The sequence below is a fragment of the Delphinapterus leucas genome, chromosome 1, assembly GCF_059928025.1.
Source record: "Delphinapterus leucas isolate spDelLeu-1000000601 "Yukka" chromosome 1, BTC_Dleu_Yukka2, whole genome shotgun sequence".
Classification (NCBI taxonomy): Eukaryota; Metazoa; Chordata; class Mammalia; order Artiodactyla; family Monodontidae; genus Delphinapterus; species Delphinapterus leucas.
The window spans coordinates 40766876-40788404 of NC_143129.1; the positions used below are offsets into that span (position 1 = coordinate 40766876).

General features: G+C 44.5%; 2 protein-coding genes across 11 annotated transcripts in view; both read right to left on the reverse strand.

Moving 5' to 3' along the window:
• Nucleotides 1–365: 365 nt before the first annotated feature.
• RAB29 (RAB29, member RAS oncogene family) lies at nt 366–17771 on the reverse strand. Of its 5 annotated transcripts, XM_089908571.1 has the most exons (6): nt 6589–6644; nt 6008–6133; nt 3755–3826; nt 2877–3058; nt 2481–2602; nt 366–2197 (listed from the first exon to the last, which is right to left on the reverse strand). In XM_089908571.1, the coding sequence occupies exons 2-6, from the start codon at nt 6129–6131 to the stop codon at nt 2086–2088; spliced, it is 612 nt and encodes a 203-aa protein (XP_089764697.1). In that variant the 5' UTR covers nt 6132–6133; nt 6589–6644; the 3' UTR covers nt 366–2085. The 5 variants fall into 5 exon arrangements, with proteins under 5 accessions (XP_089764697.1, XP_022449331.1, XP_022449333.1 ...); XM_022593623.3 differs by lacking the exon at nt 6589–6644 and having other exon boundaries at nt 6008–6581; XM_022593625.3 differs by lacking the exon at nt 6589–6644 and having other exon boundaries at nt 3755–3809; nt 6008–6095.
• Nucleotides 10540–21529, reverse strand: part of SLC41A1 (solute carrier family 41 member 1) — a 29515-nt gene continuing 18525 nt past the window's right edge. For 3 of the 6 annotated variants that reach the window (XM_089908549.1, XM_089908547.1, XM_089908550.1), the window contains 2 exons: nt 17747–17953; nt 10540–11165 (listed from right to left, as the gene is read on the reverse strand). In XM_089908549.1, the coding sequence (XP_089764675.1) occupies nt 11052–11165; nt 17747–17953 (321 nt within the window). In that variant the 3' untranslated portion in view covers nt 10540–11051. The other 3 variants (XM_089908561.1, XM_089908554.1, XM_022593621.3) reach the window with 3 other exon arrangements.

Below are 21529 nucleotides of genomic sequence, written 5' to 3' on the forward strand. Positions count from 1 at the left end.
GAATGAGGCAATCAGTACTGGTAAATTAATAGATAAACAGAATAACACTTACCTTCTTTTTTTTTTTTTTTTTTGCGGTATGCGGGCCTCTCACTGTTGTGGCCTCTCTCATTGCGGAGCACAGGCTCCGGACGCGCAGGCTCAGCGGCCATGGCTCACGGGCCCAGCCGCTTCGCGGCATGTGGGATCTTCCCGGACCGGGGCACGAACCCGTGTCGCCTGCATCGGCAGGCGGACTCTCAACCACTGCGCCACCAGGGAAGCCCTTACCTTCATTTCTAAAGAAGGTATTTAAAAAATAAAGTCTCCATTTCCACAATACTCTATCAGTATAAAATAACAAAGTCACATTGAAGGCCAATAACTACTACCAATACAATACTTATTTCCCATTTATTTGTGATTTTTCAGGGGTTCGAACCAGTGAATAAAAATCAATTTTATTTTCATAGAGAACTTGTTATTCCACTATTATTTTCAGAATCATTGTAATAAAAACCCTACCTGGAAAGAGTAATATAAGAGAACCTGAAGGTCTCAGAAGACTGCAAAATTTATAACAACTGGCATTAAAGGCAAACAAACCACCAAAGGCTCTGATATTTGGCCTCTGATCTCTCTTAGGACAGTGCTTTCCAAAGTCTGGTGTGTGTCAAAATCACCTGGAGAATTAATGGAGCCTACAGAAGCCCAGGGAAGGCCTGGGTCTCTGCATCTTTACCACGTTCTCCAGCAAGGGTTTCCAAACCGGGCTGATCAGAATTGCCTGGGAAACTCTGAAAAACAACAACAACAAATCCCCAAGCTTCATCCCTGGACATTTTGGTTCAGTAGGTTTGAGGTTGGGAAACAGAAATCTTAAAACATTTTATTTTAAAATCGTTAAACAAACTTCCCAGGTGGTTCTCATTAGTCAGATTTGGGAACCACTGACTTAGAACACTTATTTAGGTAAGTGTCTCTCAAAGAGCTCTAAGCCTGAGCTCACTGAGAGTATTCATAACTTTGGGCAGGTTATAAATCACCATCCTGTGAGAATTTAACAAATTAAACTGTCTAGAAGTGATTTGATACGAAAAACTCCACCCAATTTAGCACTTAAATTACCTAATGATTTTCTGTCTATCTACTCTCCATCCCCAGGCAAAGGTCTATACATAATATTTATTTTCTATGGCTGTTAAGTGCTAGACACCCAAAGTGCTCCTAAGCAAGTTGCCCCATAGGATTTTGTTCTGTTAACCTGACCCTCTTCTTCCATTCAGACTCCCAGAGCTGTGAGGAATAGACCTAGTTCAGGGTACCACGGCCAACTGATGTCACTTGCAGCATTACGTGGCAAGACATCAACCTGCAAACCCTGTCCCCATCCCGCTGGGAGAGAGACACTAGAAAACCTTAAAGTGAGAATTAATTTTTTGGGGAAAGAATCGCTCTAACCAAAGACAGATCATTTAAAAGGTTAACTATTTTTAAAACCAAGACAAAAGAAAGCTAATATGACTTGAGAAGCTTAAAGAAATAGTGAGGGGCCTTTCGTTTACCTCCAGTAGCCCTAAACCCATAGATATCCAGCCCCACTTCTCCTGTATCTCAGAATCAGGTGTTTAAATTCAAAGTCCAAGACAGAAAGAATCTGAAAGCAATGATCAACAAGGAATTTGGGAAATGACCTTTGATCACATTTTCCTCGCAGTCTGAAGTCCTATCAGATTGAGATATCAATATACATTAAATGGAAAAATATGCTCAAAAGTAGGTGAGAATTATGATCCGTAAAACACAGATGCTGACTTCTAATCCTTCCCACAAAATCCCAGATCACAAATTGAGAGATGAGATGATCTCTTTTGGACAGAAGGCACTGACTGGGCCCCGTGAGCCAGCAGCAAGTGACAGGCAACTTGCAGCAGAGGCAGCAGAAACGCCCATGGGTCCCATGTGTCTTTTCTTAGTGATGATGGCCCTCCTTGCTGGACCGTCAGCAGCAGACGGTTCAAATGTACTTAGTAAAACTGCTGGGTGGGCAACCAAAGGGAAGAGAAGGATCTCCTAGAACTGGGAGGGAAAACAAGCCAAACGCTACTAGCAGCAGGCCCAGCTGGAAGAGGGCTTGGTCTGCAGGTTGATGTAGTTCCCTTGGGTGGACAAAGACGTATCTTCTCTGGAATTGCTCATCATCTTCTCAATGAGGACTCTAGAAAACAAATAAGAAACAAGCCTGAGAAGCTGGATGGAGAAACGGCAGATATTATCTGTCTTGTCACCAGATGGCACTCAGTAAAGCCACAAGGTTTAAATGCCCCTTTGTTCCCAGTTATCTCAGGAGAGAAGACAGCATCCCTGACCTTCAGGAGCTGGCATTCCAGTGGCTCAGTCTGTTCTTGTTTGCTCAGAAACAAGGAAAGAAGGTCCAAGGGGCTGCAGTGAAAGATGGGTAAATCTGTGTGCCTATCCCTAGAACAGTACGAGCTACTCACCTCATGGCCTCATTAATATTTTTGTTCTCCTTGACTGATGTTTCTGTCCAACCTGTGAAACCATTCTCTTTACTGAACCGGTCAACCTGGTCTCGGCTCACTGCCCAAGGGGACAGATCACACTGGCAAAGAAAATAAATAAAAGGCAACACCATAAACTTCCTGGGAATAGAAACATTGCTCAGATACGTGTGGATTTAAAACAGTTCCACCCATGGCTAGAACAGCAGCATCTGAAATCTACAGCCAACATTCTTCCCAAAGAAAGTCTCAACATCTCTTGAAAGGAGGTAGAGAAGGGCAAGTGGATACCCACAGTCAGAGTGCATTTTAGACACGCTTACTCTCTGACCACGGATTGAGGCCGGGGGCCATTTTCCAAGATCGACCACGTACCTTGTTGGCTAAGAGCAGGCAGGGCACCGGCTCTCCATTAGGCAGTGTGAGCTTGCTGTCCAGGTCCTGTTTCCATCTTTGGCTGTTGCTGAAGGTAGTGGCGTTGGTAACATCAAACATAATAACACAGGCAGAGGCATCCCGATAGTAAAGTCGGGTCATAGAGGTGAAGCGCTCCTGCCCTGGGAAGTAAGGAGACAGTTCTTGAGAAGGTGATCCTGAGAGCCAGCCTTGGAACCCTCCCTGACACCCTGCCCTTTCCATCTTCATTGTGGGAGAGAGGGCAGTATGCGTAGTGGGTGAGTCCAGATTCTGCGCCCAGATCACCCACTTCCAAACCCCTGCTCTGTCATTTACTATCTATGTGACTTCAGACAAGTCAAGCTTTCGGTGCTTCAGACTGAGCATCTGTAAAGTGGGGAAGCAAGCAGTAGCTTTTTATCATAGGATAGTTGTAAGGATTAATAATGAGTCGGTGAATCTAAAATGCTCAGAAAAGTGCTTGGCACGTAATAAATAAGGATTAGCTATTATTATTATTGTCTTCTCTTTTCTTGTTTCTCACCAAGGTCAGCTGAAAACCTAGAAAGAGCACCCCCTCCCCCTGCTGTGGGAGCATCTACCTACAGTCTGGACAGTTCACTACTTTGCCAGACCCTCACCCACACAGAGACTGCTCTACATTTATTCAGGGCAAAACATCTACAGAAAACATCTACAAAAGCTCTACATCTATTCAGCTTATACGTCCTCAGAGCAGTTCAATCATTCCAGCTTCAGGAAAAAACTTCTGGTTTCCCTGTCCCACTTTTTCTCCGAGAGCTTGTTGGTTAAACCAAAATGTCTTCCTTGTTCTTGTCCAGTCTTATCCATCCTACCTGCAATATCCCACAGCTGGAGGCGTACCATCTCTGAGTCAGACCACTGGAGAACCTTCAGAGCAAAATCCACTGAAAATTTATGTATAATATACTTGAATTAAATTTACCTTAAAAAATCCACAAAGTCATATCAAATATGCAATTACAACCCTAGAGACACACAACTCTAATCCCATTCATTCATTCATTCATTCATTATTTATTTGTTTGGTTACTTTTAAGCCCTCAATGGACTGAGATGAGCCCACACTCATGTATTAAGTGTGCGACAGGTAATTCACATGCATCTCCAAAGGCATCTCCAGCTTTTACTCTCTCATCAAACCAATGTATTTGATCCTACTTGTCTCTAAGGCTGGGGATAGGAGGATGGGAGTAATTATAAAAACAACTCCTAATCTCAGGTTAAACAGTTTCTGGGAGATTTAGGGGGTTTTCTCAGGGAAGGGATGATGGGGTAGAAGAGGGAAATGAGGTAAGTGGGTTGGCTTTTGCATCTTCCACATTTCAGTGTTGGTTTCTAGTCCAACTGTATTATGAGAAAAACACACCCTCAGGGAATTCTACATTCTCCATAAGGCCGTAGGAATTATCTTGGGCAGGAATGGGATAAAGTGAAAAGGTCCCAGAGGATTCACCAGGAAGAAGATACTCCATGGATGATGCTTAAGAGCAGTGCTGGAATCTACTGCCACATCTGTAGATACTGAGTCCATGACTTAAGGCTGCGGGGGAGAGCTTTTGATAAGGACAGCAACAGGATAATTTCTGAGATTTGGAAATACATTTCTCCACGTCTATGACAGAAATAAAAGCTAGGAAAAATTAAGAATAAACACTGAACAAAAAATTAGCCAGTCAATTATATTCTCTACTAAAGGAAAACTACAACAATTGCTAAAAATTAGTGGGATACTTTTAAACCAAATCCATGAAATAGGGACCCTCATATTATTGAGCAGTGTGGGGCAGAATGGTCAGGAAATAATCTTTGAAACTTTTGTTTGTTTGTAACTTTAAACCCTTAATTTTGATGAATGCTCTTTTTTTTTTTGCGGTACGCGGGCCTCTCACTGTTGTGGCCTCTCCCACTGCGGAGCACAGGCTCCGGACGCGCAGGCTCAGAGGCCATGGCTCACGGGCCCAGCCGCCCATGGCTCACGGGCCCAGCCGCTCCGCGGCGTGTGGGATCTTCCTGGACCGGGGCACGAACCCGTGTCCCCTGCATCGGCAGGTGGACTCTCAACCACTGCGCCACCAGGGAAGCCCTTGATGAATGTTCTTAAGGAGGGTGTTTTAACTGCAAATGTAAATGCACGTTAATTAAAAAAAATTCCAGAATGAACACTAGCACACAATTTCAAAACTTACATTACTGCAATTTTTTTTCCTTAAAAAATGTTCTTTTAATGGAGATAAATAAATGTTTGTTACTTTCCCTCTTCACCAGCTCTTCCCATCTAAACTTCTAATTAGAAGGCATTTTTCTACTTCTGAAAAGACAGTTGAGTCCAAAGGCCAAACTGTAAAGAAAGGAATTAACCCTTGGTCTTCCCTGCCTCCTTCATCTCCCCAGTTTGAGAGAAAACGGTGTGTGTGTGTGGGAAGATAGGTCAGAAAAGTGGTATATTTTACACTAGGAAGAATTCCTAGTCTTTATTTAAGCAATCGATGGACAAAAAACACACAGCTCTTCAGCCCTGATAAGCATCTGATTGTGTGGCCAAGGGGCCCTCCCATGCAGGTATTTCCATAACAAAGCTAGGCTCCAGGAGGCCAGGTTAAACACCTTTCTGTTCCATCAACAGCTGTCTGTAACTCCCGTGAGAGGCAGGACAACAGCCCCAACCGGTACCTAACCAGGCGCTCCAGAGGGTCTCAGCTGCTTCTCCTGATCTCAGAGATGTGCCTGTGACCGCTAGGAAGGCTGCAGGAGGAGACCTGAGTTCCCTAGCGAAACGCAGCAATCGCTCATTTTCTCATCCACCCGCCCTCATTTCCCATCGTCACAGTTTTGCTCTCTTTCCAGACAATCAGCTCAGGCTGGGAAAACTTAATTGGGGGAAACCCAAGAGAGGCATGCAAATCAAACACCAGCATGCCTCCCTTCAGGATCCCAGACACCTATTGCCAGGCCCGGGGAAGGACCCAAAGACACCAAATCCCCCGTTCCCCACCCCACTTGAGTCCGCGGCTCAAGTCCCGTGATCCCGGCCTCTCGTCTACCCCGCCCCCGCAGCGACGTCTCACCTCCCACCGTGGACTTGTAGTGTTTGCTGAAGCTGTCCTGGGAATATCGCTGCACCAAGGACGTCTTACCCACTGCGGCGTCACCCACCACCAGCACTTTGAACAGGTGATCGCGGCTGCCCATGGCTAGCGGGATGGACGTTATACGGCGGCGGGAAGTGGGGGGAGTAACTTATTTTAAACCCTTTGGCTCGCGACCCCGCTCAAACTGAAGTTTGGCATTCCCGCCGAACCGCCCGTTGGGGCTTCTCTGACGAGAAAGCCAAAAAGGAAACTTCGCACTCAACCTATACGCGCTTCCTCCCCGGGCGGCCGCAGCCTGGGTGGGGCGCAGGGCGCAAGCTGCTAGCCCCCTGCTGTTCTCACCTTCTTCCCCTCCCCGCCCGGCTACCGAGAAACTGGATGAGGCACCACGGTGTCTCACCCACCGGGACTTCCCCGGAGTTGCTCCGGCGGGCAAATGAACCCAGGCCAGCTCATTTCACGGTCAGGGAGAAGATGGGGGCCCTCCCCCCACTGCAAAAACCAAATTCTGGGGAAAAAGACGTTCACAACTAGACTCCCCGGACCCCATACCGCACCAGGCGGCGCAGTCCCTCTCGCCTTCCTCCGCGTGCGTCACGTGCAGCGTTGCTTGGGGCACTACATTTCCCATCTTACCTCGCGGTGAAGAGAAGTAGGCGAGTGAGGAGACTCGCCCGCCTGGCCTCCTGGGAAGTGTAGTTAATGCACTATTTTTCTTTTTTAAAAAACTACGCAAAGTTTCAAATCGTTTCAACCGTTTGGAATCTTATTTTAAAATAATTCTGGAATAGAGAAGATCCTTCAGAAGCGATTTGTTCGACATGATTTCACCTGCCTAAATCCGTCCCCAGATAGATTTCTCACTATCTTTAAAAGTTTTATGGAGCTAAGATTAAAAATTATTCCATAGATGCCATACATTATTCCACTAATAAAAGCTCAAGCCTCATCCCTCATGCTCCAAATCTATTTCCTATTCTTTCAGTTGGATGGACATATCCAGGATCTTGTGAACATTATGAAGCCTAGCTCTTATATTTTCCCCCAAAGACCCAATATCAGTCAAATTCAAGGACAGATTAAAAGGCTGACTCTTAGGAAAACCCATGTCGTTAAATGTTAGTTATTAATATTTAATAACTAGCTACTGCAGTAAAGATAGACAGAAAACAACAGACGGTTCCTTATCCTCACTTCCACAATCTCTAGTCATCACATCATTTGGGCTGGAAGCTAATTGGAGTACACTGGCAGCCCTCCTCCAGTTGTTGCTGTTGCTCATGAATAACGATTAAACTACAGTTTTGCAGATACTTTTAATTTTTTAGCCTGTAACTTTTCTGACCTGCCTGCCCTTTAGGTAGCAGTTAAGGGGACATGAGCTTCACGGCGAAGAAAATAAGTTCCATTTTCTATACTTTTCCCAGGAATAGAAGTAAAAGCAACAGGGCAATGGGAAAACAGCCCCGGTTAGATCTCTTGATAGGCTACCTCTTACGTTCTGTGAGGAGAGAACATCAGCACGGTTCACAATGAATGTATTTAGCCCAAAATATTTGTTACCCAGGTAAGGAAGTTCAGCCTAGGCTACTCATCTTTTCCGAATGTCTCAGTTCCCTTTTCCAATGGTCTTTTCTCAATTCCCATTGGCTTTAACATAGTTGACCACTCCTTGAAATTTGTTTCTCACGCGGCTTCTGTGACACTTTTTCTTGTTTATCCTCCTACTTCTGTGATGATCGCCTTTTTCTTTCATGGTTTCCTTCCATCCCATCACTCCCTAAGAATTTCCTAAGGCTTGAGTCTTGGTCCTTGAGCTGATCATTCTTTAAACTTTTTACTTTAGTGAATTGCCTTGGCTTCAAATTTCTCTTTGTCTAAATTTTATTTATATCTTTATCTCCGATCAGTTCTGTTCAACTGCTATAAGGGTGCCTCCATTTGGCTGTCCTGCCAGAGCCTCCCTCTCACTGCATCACCACAAAAACAGCTATTTCTGTCACTGGCCTCATCATTTCTTCCTTTCACTCAGGCTTCAGACCTGAACATTTTTATTTTATTGTGGTAGGAACACTTAACATGAGATCTACCTCTTAAGTTTTAAAGTATTCAATACAATACAAAAAATACAAAATTTTAAGTGTGCAAGAGAGGTACACTGTTGTACAGCAGAGCTCTAGAATTTATTCATCTTGCTTAACTGAACCTTAAGCCCATTGATTAGTAACTCCCCATTTCCCCCTCCCCCCAGCTCTTAGCAACCACTATTTCTTCCACTCTTTGACTCTATAAATTTGACTATTTTAGATACCTCGTATGAGTGGAATCATGCAGTAGTTGTCTTTCTGTGACTTGGGTATTACACTTAGCATAATGTCTTTAAGGTTCATCTATGTTGTCGCTTATTGCAGAATTTCCTTCTTTGTAATGGCTGAATAATATTCTACTGTATGCATATACTACTTTTTAAACTCATCATTTGATAGACATTTAGGTTGCTTCCTTATCCTGGCTATTGTAAATAGTGCTGCAATGGACATGGAAGTGCCAACATCTCTTTGAGATCCTGATTTCAATTCTCTTGGATAAATTCCCAGAAATCGGATTGTTGGATCATATGATAGTTCTATTTTTAGTTTTTTGAGGAAACTTCATACTGTTTTCCATAGTGGCTGCAACATTTTGCATTCCAACCAACAGTGTACAAGGGTTCCAATTTCTCCACATCCTCGCCAACACTTGTTGTCTTTTTTTTTTTTTAATAATAGCCATCCTGATAGGTGTGAAGTGATATCTCATTGTGGTTTTGATTTGTATTTTCCTGATGATTAGTGACATTCAACGTTTTTTCATGTATTTTTTGGCCATTTGTATGTCTTCTTTGGAGAAAAATCTATTCAACTCCTTAGCCAATTTTAAAACTTTGTTATTAGGTTTTTGTTTTTGCTTGTAGACCTTGAGCATTTAAAAAAAATTTTATTGGAGTATAGTTGATTTACAGTGTTGTGTTAGTTTCAGGTGCACAGCAAAGTGAATCAGTTACACATATACACATATCCACTCTTTTTTAGATTCTTTTCCCATATAGGTCATTACAGAGTATTGAGTAGAGTTCCCTGTGCTCTACAGTAGGTCCTTATTAGTTATCTATTTTATATATAGTAGTGTGTAGTAGTGAGCATTATTAATATTTCCTCTTACACACATTCCTCTACAGCCCCTCCCTTTTAAAAAGTCAGTCACCACATCCTACTGATCCTTCCTTCAAAGACATTTCTCCCACCCATCTTTATGCTTTGTATCCAGTGCCACTTTCATGTTCAGGCTTTCATTATTCGCACCTGGATCATCTTCAGAAACCTGTTTATTGATCTCCCTGATTTTAGTGTTTTAAAATCTTCAGTGCATCCTGTACAACCACTCAGGATGATTTTCCTAAAACATCATTGTTCCTTCATTGTCTACCAATTATCCAAAAATTGTCCAACCTTCCTGAATTGGTGTCCAAAGCCCCACCCTACCTAACAACTCTATCTCACCTGATCTCAAACGGGAATTTTCCCCTCCAAAAGGTGATGTTCCTTCTGCTCTTTAAAAGCCCAATTTCATTTTTTACTTTGTATCTTCGCTCGGGGTGCTTCACCTATCAGAATACCCTTCAGGCTTCTTTTCACACACCTAAATCTTACCATACTTTGGGTTCTCAAACTTTAGTGTGCATAAGAATTACTTGGGGATGCTTGTTAAATATGAACATTCTGACTCTGCAGGGCTGTGGTAGGACCCAGGGGAATCTGCCTTTTTGTCAAGTACTGAGGTGATACCCAGACCAGATTCCACTTTGAGAAATGCTGCTTTAAAGCCTGACTTATGCATCAACCGATTTAGGAATATTTCCCTTATTATTGCAGCCCTTATTCATCACCTGGAGCATTTACAATCGGTTTGATCTGTGTTCCTTTAACTGTGTGACCAATTTAAAATTATTTAACTTATATGCAAATAGTACATTGCAAAGTAAACAAGCATTTCAAATACAAAATTTTGGCTTTGGCCCCGGTTGTCTGTAAGAGGAGCTACTTTAAGTTTGCCAAATCAGAAGTGTGAAGAGTGAGGATTTAAGAGGGAAGATTAGCAAGTTCCTGGTATCCCCCCAAGTCACAGAGTTTCTATTAAAGGAGTGACAATTCCTTTGGTGGGGGTAGGGGTATTGTATTTCTTCGATAGTAAGCTTCAGTCTCCCAGATAGACAGTCATAAATAAGAGAGAGGGAAAGCACATTCAGAGTGCCAACAACAGATTTACAGGTACATGTTTGGAACACAGCTTTTTGGAAGCTGGGGAAGTGGTCAGCCTTGCTCTGTTACTATCACACTTCCAATTGGTGCCTGCCTCTCTCCTTTTTACTTCCCACTTTTTTTTTTTTTAAATTTCAAACCCATAGAAATGTTAAAAGAAGAGTATAATGTATATCAGTATGTCCTAAAGCTGGATTTTCAATTACTGACATTTTGCCTCATCTGCTTTGTCTCTTTGTGTATACATATCAAACCTTTTGAAAGTAAGTAGCACACACTTCATCCCTAAATACTTTAGTACATAGGCCCTAATAATTAAATTCTCCTATAAAACCAAAATACTGTATAAGGAAGAACAAATCTGACTCCATATTAGATCTGTTTCTTTTACTTTAACCTTTGTATTCTGTTACTTTTGCTGTAAGTTAAGAATGTTGCCTATCACCTGAGATATACAGGATAGTGCATTCTCAAGGCTCAGACCTTTATTTATTTATTTTTAAAATAAATTTATTTATTTATTTTTGGCTGCATTGGGTCTTCGTTGCTGTGTGCGGGCTTTCTGTAGTTGTGGTGCGTGGGCTTCTCATTGCAGTGGCTTCTCTTGTTGCACAGCACGGGCTCTAGGCACATGGGCTTTAGTAGTTGTGGCACGTGGGCTCAATAGTTGTGGCTCGCGGGCTCTAGAGCACACACAGGCTCCGTAGTTGTGGCGCACGGGCTTAGTTGCTCCGTGACATGTGGGATCTTCCTGGACCAGAGCTTGAACCCGTGTCCCCTGCATTGGCAGGCAGATTCTTAACCACTTCTGCCACCAGGGAAGTCCAGGCTCTGACCTTTAAAAGTAAGTATAACACTTTTCCGTTCATATAGAGATAAAAAGTTGCAGAACAGAGAATAACATTTGTCCTGTTGGAGGTTTATAGAAACATGGTGATCTGACCTATGTGGACAGCTGCAAGCACAAAGGATTACATCACCAACACCAAGACATTTCAACAACCAACCACACCACTTTCTCTGTTAGTATAAAAGAAGCCTGAATTCTAACTAGGGTAAGGTGGTTCTTTGGAACACTAGTCCATCATCTTCTTGGTCATCTGGCTTTCCAAATATAGTCGCTATTCCGTGCCCCAAGAACTCAGCTCTCCACTTATTGGCCTGTTGTGTGGCAAGCAGTAGGAGCTCGGGCTCGGTAACAATACCATTACCCTTATCACACCTAAAAAAATTAACTTTAGCTCAATAATATCATAAAAAATTTACATTTATCTATATCCCTTGAAATATTTTTTTCTCACTTCCCTTCCTCTGATCCAGGATCCAATAAAAGTTCATGCATTGCATTTGGTCGTTTTGTTTCTTTAGTCTTTTTTTAATGTAGAACTATGCTGTGTCCAATACAGGAGCCAGTAGCCATACGTGGTTATTTATATTCACATTAATGGAAATTAAATAAATTTAAAATCGGCTCATCAGTCACACTGGCCACGTTTCAAGTGCTCAGTTGCCACATGTAATAGTGGCCACTATATTGAACAGCTCAGACGTGGACTGTTTTCCTTATCACTGACGGTTCTATTGGAGAGCTTTAATCTACAGTAATCCCTTGCCATTTTTTTTGCTTTTCATAACACTGACTTTCTTTTTAAAGAGTTGTATTGTAGAGAGTCTGGGTTGTCAATCCGTATTCTAGGTTGTCTGATTGTTTTCTCAAGATTAGATTCTGGAAAAACGTTTTTGGCAAGAGCCCTACCTAAAGGAGGTGGTGTATAGCTTATTACATCACTAATTTCAGGTTGGTGATGACTACCATATGATTTCAATAAATATTTATTAAAGAAGTGACCCAGCACTAGGAAATCGCCTAAGAACTTGGGAGCTTGACTTCAAATAGAAGAGAAAGAGTTTAGGGAATTCCCTGGTGATCCAGTGGTTAGGACTTGGCACTCTCACTGCTGTGGCCTGTGTTCAGTCCCTGGTTGGGGAACTAAGAGATCCTGCAACCTGCACTGCGTGGCAAAAAAAAAAAAAAAAAAGAGACAGTTTATATAATCTCCATAGCCTCCACCCCTGTGCTAGGAAGAAGGTGGAAAAATGCTTTGTAACATGAAATGGAGACTGAAGTGATACAGCACGTGGCCCAGGAGCACGGATGGGAGGGATGGACCCAGAGAAGGGTCAGGCCATGGGGCTGCAGCTGTCCCTAAGCCCCAAACTCCAGATTCACTTAAGTAATCATAACTTTGTGGTGATTGCTTTGGGCACAGGAAGCAGAAGCACAGGAATGCCTGTGACCCAGCTAAGCATTCAGCCAGAAGTTTCCGCAGCAAGGTGCCCTAGGAAACCCTCTAGAGAGAGGCTGGTGGGCTCAAAGGGCAATGTGTCAATCACTCCTCTGCGGGCTTGTACCCAAGAGTCTGCAGCTAGCTTTGAGCCTGGGAGTATCCAGGGAAAACATTATACCCTAGTTTTTACTGCTTGTGTTGCCACATTTGCCTTCTTCCATGGATACCCTCCCATCCACCCCAAATAAAACCAGGGAAAGAAGATAGGAAAAGGGGTAGAGGAGAATTTTTGGTTTAAAGAGCTGAGTGTGTGGCCCCAACTGTCAACGTGTCACTGAGAAAGTCGCATCTATATAATGAAGGCATTCCCTTCTAACACAGATGATTCTAATTTTCTATGACCTTTCAACTCTGAAAGAGGGGAGCAAGCCAGAGACTATTGTACCCATAGGCCACCCTTAGTTACCCACTGACAACCCCCCACCCCTCCACCAAGAACGTGGAAATACTGTGTTAAACTCTAAAATCAACATGTAATGAGAGGTTCCTAGGCAGAAGACTAGATTGATTGGAGTATGAACATATCTAAAGAAGAAATGTGTTGATCTGAAGGGAAGTTGGTCAGTCTTAGAAGTAAAGAAAGGAGACATTGAGAGGAGAAGGGTGGCTACACATCTCTGGCTTCTGTCTGGCAGACACCTTAGTCTTAAGGGAATATCTGGCTGTCTGTCAGGTGTCCCTATTGTGGAGACTCCGCAGCTGACTAACAAGGCCTGACACCATTATATTTTCAAGTTATAAAACAAACTTCTCTGTTAAGATTCCCAACTCTCTGAGTACCTTCTGATCACCTTTTTCCTGGGTAGCTTCCTTCCAGGGAGGGAATGTGCTGGTCAGGCTTACATGTGTGTCAGGCCCACTGACCATCTGGTCTTACGCACAGGCTTCTGTGAGTTTGTGGGCCTAAGTCAGCCTCCCTGAGATGACTTCTGGATGGGAATGAGTTTTCGGGCCACTGAAGATGAAGCCGGGTCAGGGTCACAGTGCACTTACCCAACGGAGACCTATGAACCTGGCTGGTCTGCCACACTGCACAACTTTGTCCAATTTCAACTGCACCCACGGCACTAATGAGCAGAATCCAGGGTGGGTCCAGGTCTATTAACTTCTCAATTCACTAGTTCCTTCATATCATCCCAAACTCTATATTCTGAGTATTTCTCTTCTCGTTTTAATCAACATTGTATAATAATAATAAAAGCTTCTGTTTACTGAAACTTCTGTGTGCTCAACAGCCCCACAGTGAAGGCATTGCTGTCCCATTCTACAGAAGGGACAACTGGGGATCAAAAGAGCTGAGAAAGCTGGGATTCAAACCTATGTCTACCTCTAAAGCTTGTGCTTGTTATTATATTTAAAATTAAGCTGTGTGAGGAAAGTAGGGTGACTTCTCAGAAGAAGAGTATAGCATCCTCAGCATGTTTTCTAAGAGTTGCCTCATTCCAAAAGTGGACATGATGACTCTTACTTATGGAGCTCAAAAAATAAGAATCTGCCTTGATTGGAGAAGGCAGCTGGCAGCTGTGCCTCACTGGAGCAGTAGGAGAATTCTAGTGATGCCCCGGGGTATCCCAGAGGATTCTGGCCACCATCTTTGACCCTGACACAGGAAAAAGATAACCTGGATGCTAAGCAAAGCAAAAGATAGAGAATGTAGAAGCCTAGGTGGGCACGTGATGTGCTGTTCTGTCCTCCATAGCATGGGAGTCCCAAGGGAGAAGATCAGTGGCTGTGTTCCAGGCTTGGGATTGGGTCCCCTGAGAATACCTCAGGCAATGGTGACATCTCTCCCCTGCACCTTCCTGAACCTGTATCGAAGGCTGGTTTGATTTTTGGCCTGGTAATCTTAGTTAATATTTCATATTTGACTTAGTTACTTTTCCCACAGATTTCTAACTCCTAAAAACCAGATACATACTTGATTTCTGAGTAATTTGTGAGGTAGTCAACAACTTAGGTAATGTACTTGAAAGTCACCATGTGATAGTCTGTGCAGAGTCAAGGATGGATAAACATGTGGGTGTCCCTGGCAGGTCACAATTTGGAGCTCCCTTAAAGCAAGGTTTTCTATCTACTTGCTCAACATTTCTTTGATAGGAGCTAAGAGAAAATAATTTCTGTAATGTTCAGAATAAGAAATTTGTTCTAGTATGTTCAAAATAAGGAACTTATACTATCCTCTGAATATGACATAATATTTACTTATTTGGGATTATTTTCATTTAACTTTTTAAAAGAAAACACCAATAAATAACTAGACAATATTAGTCAACCCAACCTAACTAAACATGAATATAGCCATAAAGTCTTTCAAATTATGTTTAGGATTGTTTTTCTCTCTGGCCAATTGGTTCTCACATTCCTGCATTTTGTTTCTGTTTTTTTTGATTTTTTTGGCCATGACGCGCAGCTTGCAGGATCTCAGTTCCCCGACCAGGGACTGAACCCGGGCCACAGCAGTGAAAGCCGGGAATGCTAACCAGTAGGGGACCAGGGAACTCCCTGCAATTGGTTTTCTTACTAGCTTTTAAAAAAAAATTATTTTTGTTTTTTTTTTGTTTGCGGTACGCGGGCCTCTCACTGTTGTGGCCTCTCCCGTGGCGGAGCACAGGCTCCAGACGCGCAGGCTCAGCGGCCATGGCTCATCGGCCCAGCCGCTCCGCGGCATGTGGGATCTTCCCGGAACGCAGCACGAATCCGCGTCCCCTGCATCTGCAGGCGGACTCTCAACCACTGCGCCACCAGGGAAGCCCTTAAAAATTTTTTTAATCAAGCCATATATTTTCTTGGGAGTCATATTAAAATATTTTATCTTTAGATAATGTAATAACATATCGTGCACTAAACAGCACTATACTGTGATTGTTCAGTTACTGAATTTTAGCTGGAGACAGCGGGATTTCAGGAGACTGTCAGCTGACTGATCTCAGGGTTGGTGGTGTTGCCTGTAATTATGTTGCAAAAATATCATCAGGGATAGGCTGGCGCCTGGGAGGCTTGTTTTTAAATGTCCACTGGAAGATATTGTCTATTTCTGTAGACAATTATCATTTTACAGCAATACAAGGTGTCTCAAGGGCAAAACAGATAACAGGCACCATATTTTTGACCATTTCAGTACGTTTTAATGTTCTCTACACAGGGACACCTTGGACACCTCTTTCGTCTGGCTCCAGGCATGGTGGGAAGGCACCGGGCTGAGAGAATCCTGGGTGTGAATCTATGACCTTGGGCAAGACACTTAACCTCTCTGGGCCTCAGTTTCTCGCTTGTAAAATGGTGATAATATCTTTTTTGCAAAGTTTTGAGAGATAATATTGCAGTTGTAAATGAGGCTATTATTTAAAAGTATATCACAGAGTATAATATACTATATATTAAATATTATACAAATAATAATTAACAAGCAATTATCCTCTTTCCACTAACCCTTAATGGCCTTACTAACATATTACTGCTTTGAAGAGTTAGTCCCAGAGTCCAGGCCCGTTATAAAAGGCTGATTTCTTAAATGTTTTCACTAGAAAAAAAAGGGTAATTATGCGACGTGATAGATGTGTTACTTAACTCAATGGGGGGAATCCTTTCACAATGTACTCATATATTAAATCACATTATATACTTTAAATATATTACAACTTTGTCAATTATATCTCAAAAAAAAGGGCTGGTCACCAAGCTGGGTAATGCTCAGCACTCTGTCAAGGATCCTTGGGGGAGCGTGTCCTGCTCGGGCAGTGGTTCCCAGCAGAGGCTTTGGAGTCAGACAGATCTGGGTGGGACTGCACCGTGACTCTGCCCTTCCCTATCTGCCATCTCAGAAAAGCTGCTTCGTCACAAACGTGTGTGTGTCTCAGAGGGTTGTGTTATCACCCCCTGCCCTCCAAACCCCAGTCATGCGAACCATTTGTAGTTCCCCAAAGCACCAGGCTCACTTCTCTGCTTAGCTTACTGTTTCCTCTCCAGGACGGTTCTCTCCTCCTACATGCTGCTCCTATTCTTGTTGGCTTCCTCTAAGACTTCCCTGCCCCTCAAGACTTGGTTAGGTGTCCTTTCCGTCTGCCTGCTCCCCAGCAACCCTCGGGTTACCCCTATGGTCATAGTATTGACATTGCCTAGTCATTGGCCCACCTCCCCCTCACTTCAGAGTTGACTAGTATGTTGGGGTTTAGTGTATGCCAGGCACAGTGTCTAGTCCTTTATGTCAATTATCTTACTGAAGTTGCTTAACAACCCTAGGAAATACGTATTAGTACAGATGAGGAAACTGAAGCTCAGAGAGGGTAAATGGTCTGCTCAAGGTCACACAGATCAACGCAGACGATCTGGGATTTGAATTCACACCTGACTCTAAACCCTTTGCAGTCAATTGTAAATTGCTAAGAGTTTATAGGGTTGAGCACAGTGAAAGCATGTGCAAGTACTCAGCAAAGAATGGCTATTATTATTTGACCCAAGCAGATTATAAACCTCTGGCAGGAAGGAATCTTAACCCATAGGTGCTTGCACCCTTTGCACAATACCCCAACCGAGGCTGAGTCAGTGTGTGGAGAGCAAGGACAGAGTAAGGCTTCTGGAATATGTCCCAGAGCAGCACTGATTGCTTCTCAATAAATGGCTGATGTTTTCTATCACGCATCTCTGTATTTAAGAAATATTTCTTGTCGCACTCTGGCCCCTTTCCACTTCTGTGCGAGGAGGGGGTGGGACTACAGAGGGGGCCCAAAGCAACAGTGGAAGCTGCTTTTTGATGAGACACACAGGAACCACCAGCCACCTAAATAAACGTCCTCTTTATTTTACCAAATATAATTTATCAGTTACGTTGACATTTGTCAATTCAGTTATAGTCACTATAAATAATTGTCATAGGACACAGTTCTGTAACTTTTTAAGGACAGAAGCGTAAACCAATGTTGCTCCTCACAGCCAGGCCACAAGTCCATGCAGTTTGTGCAATCGGGGGAAAAGAAATGGATCTTCCATGAAAGTCATGAAGTCCATTTTCTTTCTCTCTCACCCCGCAGTCCTCCCTCTGCTCACACACTCAGGGGTTGGGGCACGCCTACCTTCTTGCTTTTGTGGCAAAGGACACTCCGGAATCCCCCAGGGCAGCCTGGCTGAACTCCAGAGATGAGGAAGCGGTGAGTGACTGGAGCAGGGGTGACTGCACACCAGAGGGGCACGGCCACAGGGGCGGAAGAGTTGGTTTTGGTGCCTGTATAAGAGTCTGTGTGCAAGTGGGTTTGGAGGTGGAAGACAAGACGAAAGAAGGCCTGAGGAAGAGCAGAAACAAGGCCAGGCTGGTGTTAATAAACTCTGCTGGACACAACCCCAGCTAGATAACCTCTATGATTCCAATTCTAAAGTTCTAGGCTCTGGAAGGTGGCCTGGGTGGAAATGGAGGGAGAGGAGTCTCTGGAAGTAAAGGGCAAGTTCCTGGGATGAGGCATGGTAGTGGTAAAAGTCAGGGTCACTGCCTAGCCTTCCCCTGGAGAGGGGCCCTTTAGGCTACAGAGCGGAGGGCTTAAGGGAAAGCTGTGGATAGACAGGCTAGAAAAAAACCTGCATCCAAACGCCCAGATTTGTACATGTGAGTGTGGGCAACAGAATCCTGATCTGTTCACGGTAACGTGTGGGGAAGGTGCAGACTCCAGTGTTCTCCCAGTCTTGTGCTGGGCAGAGAAAAGTGGAAGCAGTTGGTTGATATCCAGCCTTCTAGTTCTGAATCCTCTTTTGCGTGGCTGGTGAGGAGATGGGGGGAAGGGAGGGTGAGGAAGGGGAGTTTAGGGAAATCAGCAGTGGCTGAGCAATGGGGCTAGGGGCTCTAGCCGTGGTCAGTGTTGTGCACAAGTGGGATCCAGGAGTGGAATCTAGAGGCGGAAGCTGGCTCGGTGACAAAGATGGAAATACAGCGAGGAAACTCTCTGCCAGATTGAAAAGGGCACATGGCCTTTATATCTAGGAACGAGGCGAGGTTAGAACTGTGTTTCCCTTACTGCTGGCTAGTCAGTGCCTGTGCAAACAGGACCTGACATGTAGTAGGCACTCAACAGATAGTGCTCAACAAATGTTTCAGACCGTGCCTGCAGAAGAGCTGCTCTTGGGGAAGCTGTGTATTTGCTGAATGAATGAATGAGTGAATGAATGATGAATGTGGGCAGAAGCCAAGAGAGAGGAAAACTGACCTCCATGGCATGAAAGAATGAGCGATTTCAGGAAGTGACAGGGTCTAAGGTGACCACGTGATTATGTCTTCAGGAGAACAGCAGCAGTGAAATACCCCTGGTTGCCCTCAACCTCCCAACCATTTTTCACATACCCATCCTCCATCCCTAATCTTGGAACCCAACCCGGCAAGCTCTGGGAAAGGTCGTGCTTAGAAGCAATTAGAGATAAAGGTTGAACAGAGATAATCAGTTCTCTGGGCCCAGGGAGGATGTAGATCTTGGCAAACTATGGGTAGACGTGGGTCAACAGGGAGACCAGGCCACTGCTCATATCTTCCGGAATGAGACAATCAATTGGAAAGAAGATTAAAGGGAGGGGCTGGTGGTATTTATCAGGCAATTGGGTAAGGAGCATGTACACAATTTAAGGAGTTCACCTCATCCTTTTTGAGAGCAGGGTAGAGAATAGGGCTAGGATTATTTGGGGCCAGGAGCAGCTGTCTCCTGCTTAGTGCTTTGAAGTTGGTCCATTTCTAGAAAAAGTATGTGTGTGTGGGAGGGGAAGGGAGAGTGACATTTATCCCTCTGTTCAACCGAAAAGAAAAAAAAAGAAAACAAAGACAAACCCCCAAAACCAGAGCCCACTCACAGAGGCTGAGTTTGCTAAAGCTAAACCAAATGTCCCCAGATCCCAGATGGAAACCCCTGCCCCAATCCACTTCACCTGGAGGCACCCACCATGAAATTGCACTTGGTGATTGTCTCAAAAATCTACTTGTACTATTCATCTCAGTCCATCTGTCCTGCCTGAATTCTTGCTCTACAAACTTGGCTCAATGTATAAAAATTCCCATTGAAAATAATGAGAATTTGGTATCAAAGTGAAGTCCTAGAAAGAGGTGGGAGTGTCGAGTGGGGTGGGGTGGGGAAAGAGAAACCAAAAAAAATTTCACACAGAAAGTGCAGAGAGGTGGAGAGAAGGCCGAGTGACCAGGCTTAGTCCCCGACATCCGTGTCTCGGTCCCCAATGAGCCAGAGGACATGGAAGCTGAGTGCTAGGAGCCCAGTGCCAAGCAGGTCCCCCAGGGCTGTCAAGTACGGGATGGAGAAGTTGTCCGGGTCCAGGCCCCGGCCCCACATCCAGTGCACCATCCAGTCTGCGATGTACAGGAGAATCAGCACCTGGAGAAACAGAAGGGCCCAGCCTGCAGCCATCCCCTCTCTCCAGGGGGAGACAGAGGCCATGCCATCAACCCATTCATTGCATCACAAGGCTTGACTATCCACAGTCCTCAAGCTGGGACAGCTCGTCTCTCTGCCCCAGCAACCCCTCTATGTTCCTTCACCCCACAGTGACCACCTTGAACAGATGACAGGAGTAATTCGAGTTCTTTGGGAAGGAAGAGGCCCCTACTCCGTGGAGTTTCCCACATCAGCATTACATTCTGCTCCCAAATTTACTAAACAAGAGGCTTCCTAATTGACATCCCACTGGTTGCAGGAATTCAGCCCTCTTGCCTCTAATTCTGGGTCATCCTATCCTCAGGTCACTCCAATTCTTGCCATGTTGGCCTCTTTGGGAGCCCAGCAGGGGGCTGGGGGGTTGGAGTTTGCCTTTCATACAGGGATTTGTCCTCAGAGCAGAGTGGAATAAGGACGGCGTTTGAGGCTGCTGCCCGCACAGCTGTCTGAGTAACAGTTGATTATCCCAAGCTGCCTTCCTCCTGACCCTTCCCATTCTGCTGTTGTGGGCTCAGAGAATGCAAGTTTATTTTAACATTAGTCCTAGCAAAACAGAATTAAGAATGAGTCGGCTAAATACAAAGCAGACAGTGCATACCAATTCAAAAGACGTTTTGGATTATCTGCTGCTTTGATTTATCTGTGCCCTTGCTTTTCTTCCATTACTACAGAAAATTAAGAATGATCTACATTAGAACCTTGCTAGTGGGCCCAGGACCAGTAGCATCAACAACAGCTGGGAGCTTCTGAAAAATGCAGCATCTCAGGCCTCACGCTGGATCTCCTAAATCGGAATCTGCATTTTAACAAGATTCACACGCACTTTTAAGTTGGTGATGAACTCGGTCTAAAATATTCTGGTGGAGTGGGCTGGCCTGCATCTTTGATATAGTCTGCATGATTCCTGACATTTGGGGATCCCCAAATGACTGCATCTGCGTGAGAACGAAACGGTTTCTAACGGTAAAGCTCCAACACAGTCATTTGGGAGGTTTTACTCCTGACTGTACTTTGTAAATACTGTGGTATGCAAATTCTGCCCTGAGGGGCTCAGATGCCGGAACCAGGGCCACTGGGGGATCCAGAAGCCAGAAGTGATACCTATTTTTAGGCAAACCTGGTTGCTCTCCTGTCTTCTCTCCAAGGAAGCCAGAGGTTACAGTTCTAGCACCTTCACGTTCCACCTTGCCCCACACACGGCTGCTTTGGACTCCTGTGGCCCTGGCCCCAGCCCTGGGTGAGGGCCAGCCCCCCATAACTTCACACCCTGGCCAGCAGCTGCAGAAGCATCCCAAATAAAGAGTGTGGCCAGAAGGACTTCGGGACGTGTCCCACGAAGGGAATGGCAGCAGCTGTTCCCACATTCCAGCCTCCCGAGCAGGCCCTGGGACACATGGCTGGGAGGGGGCAGTGAGGGGATCGGGAAGAACCTTTAGAGGG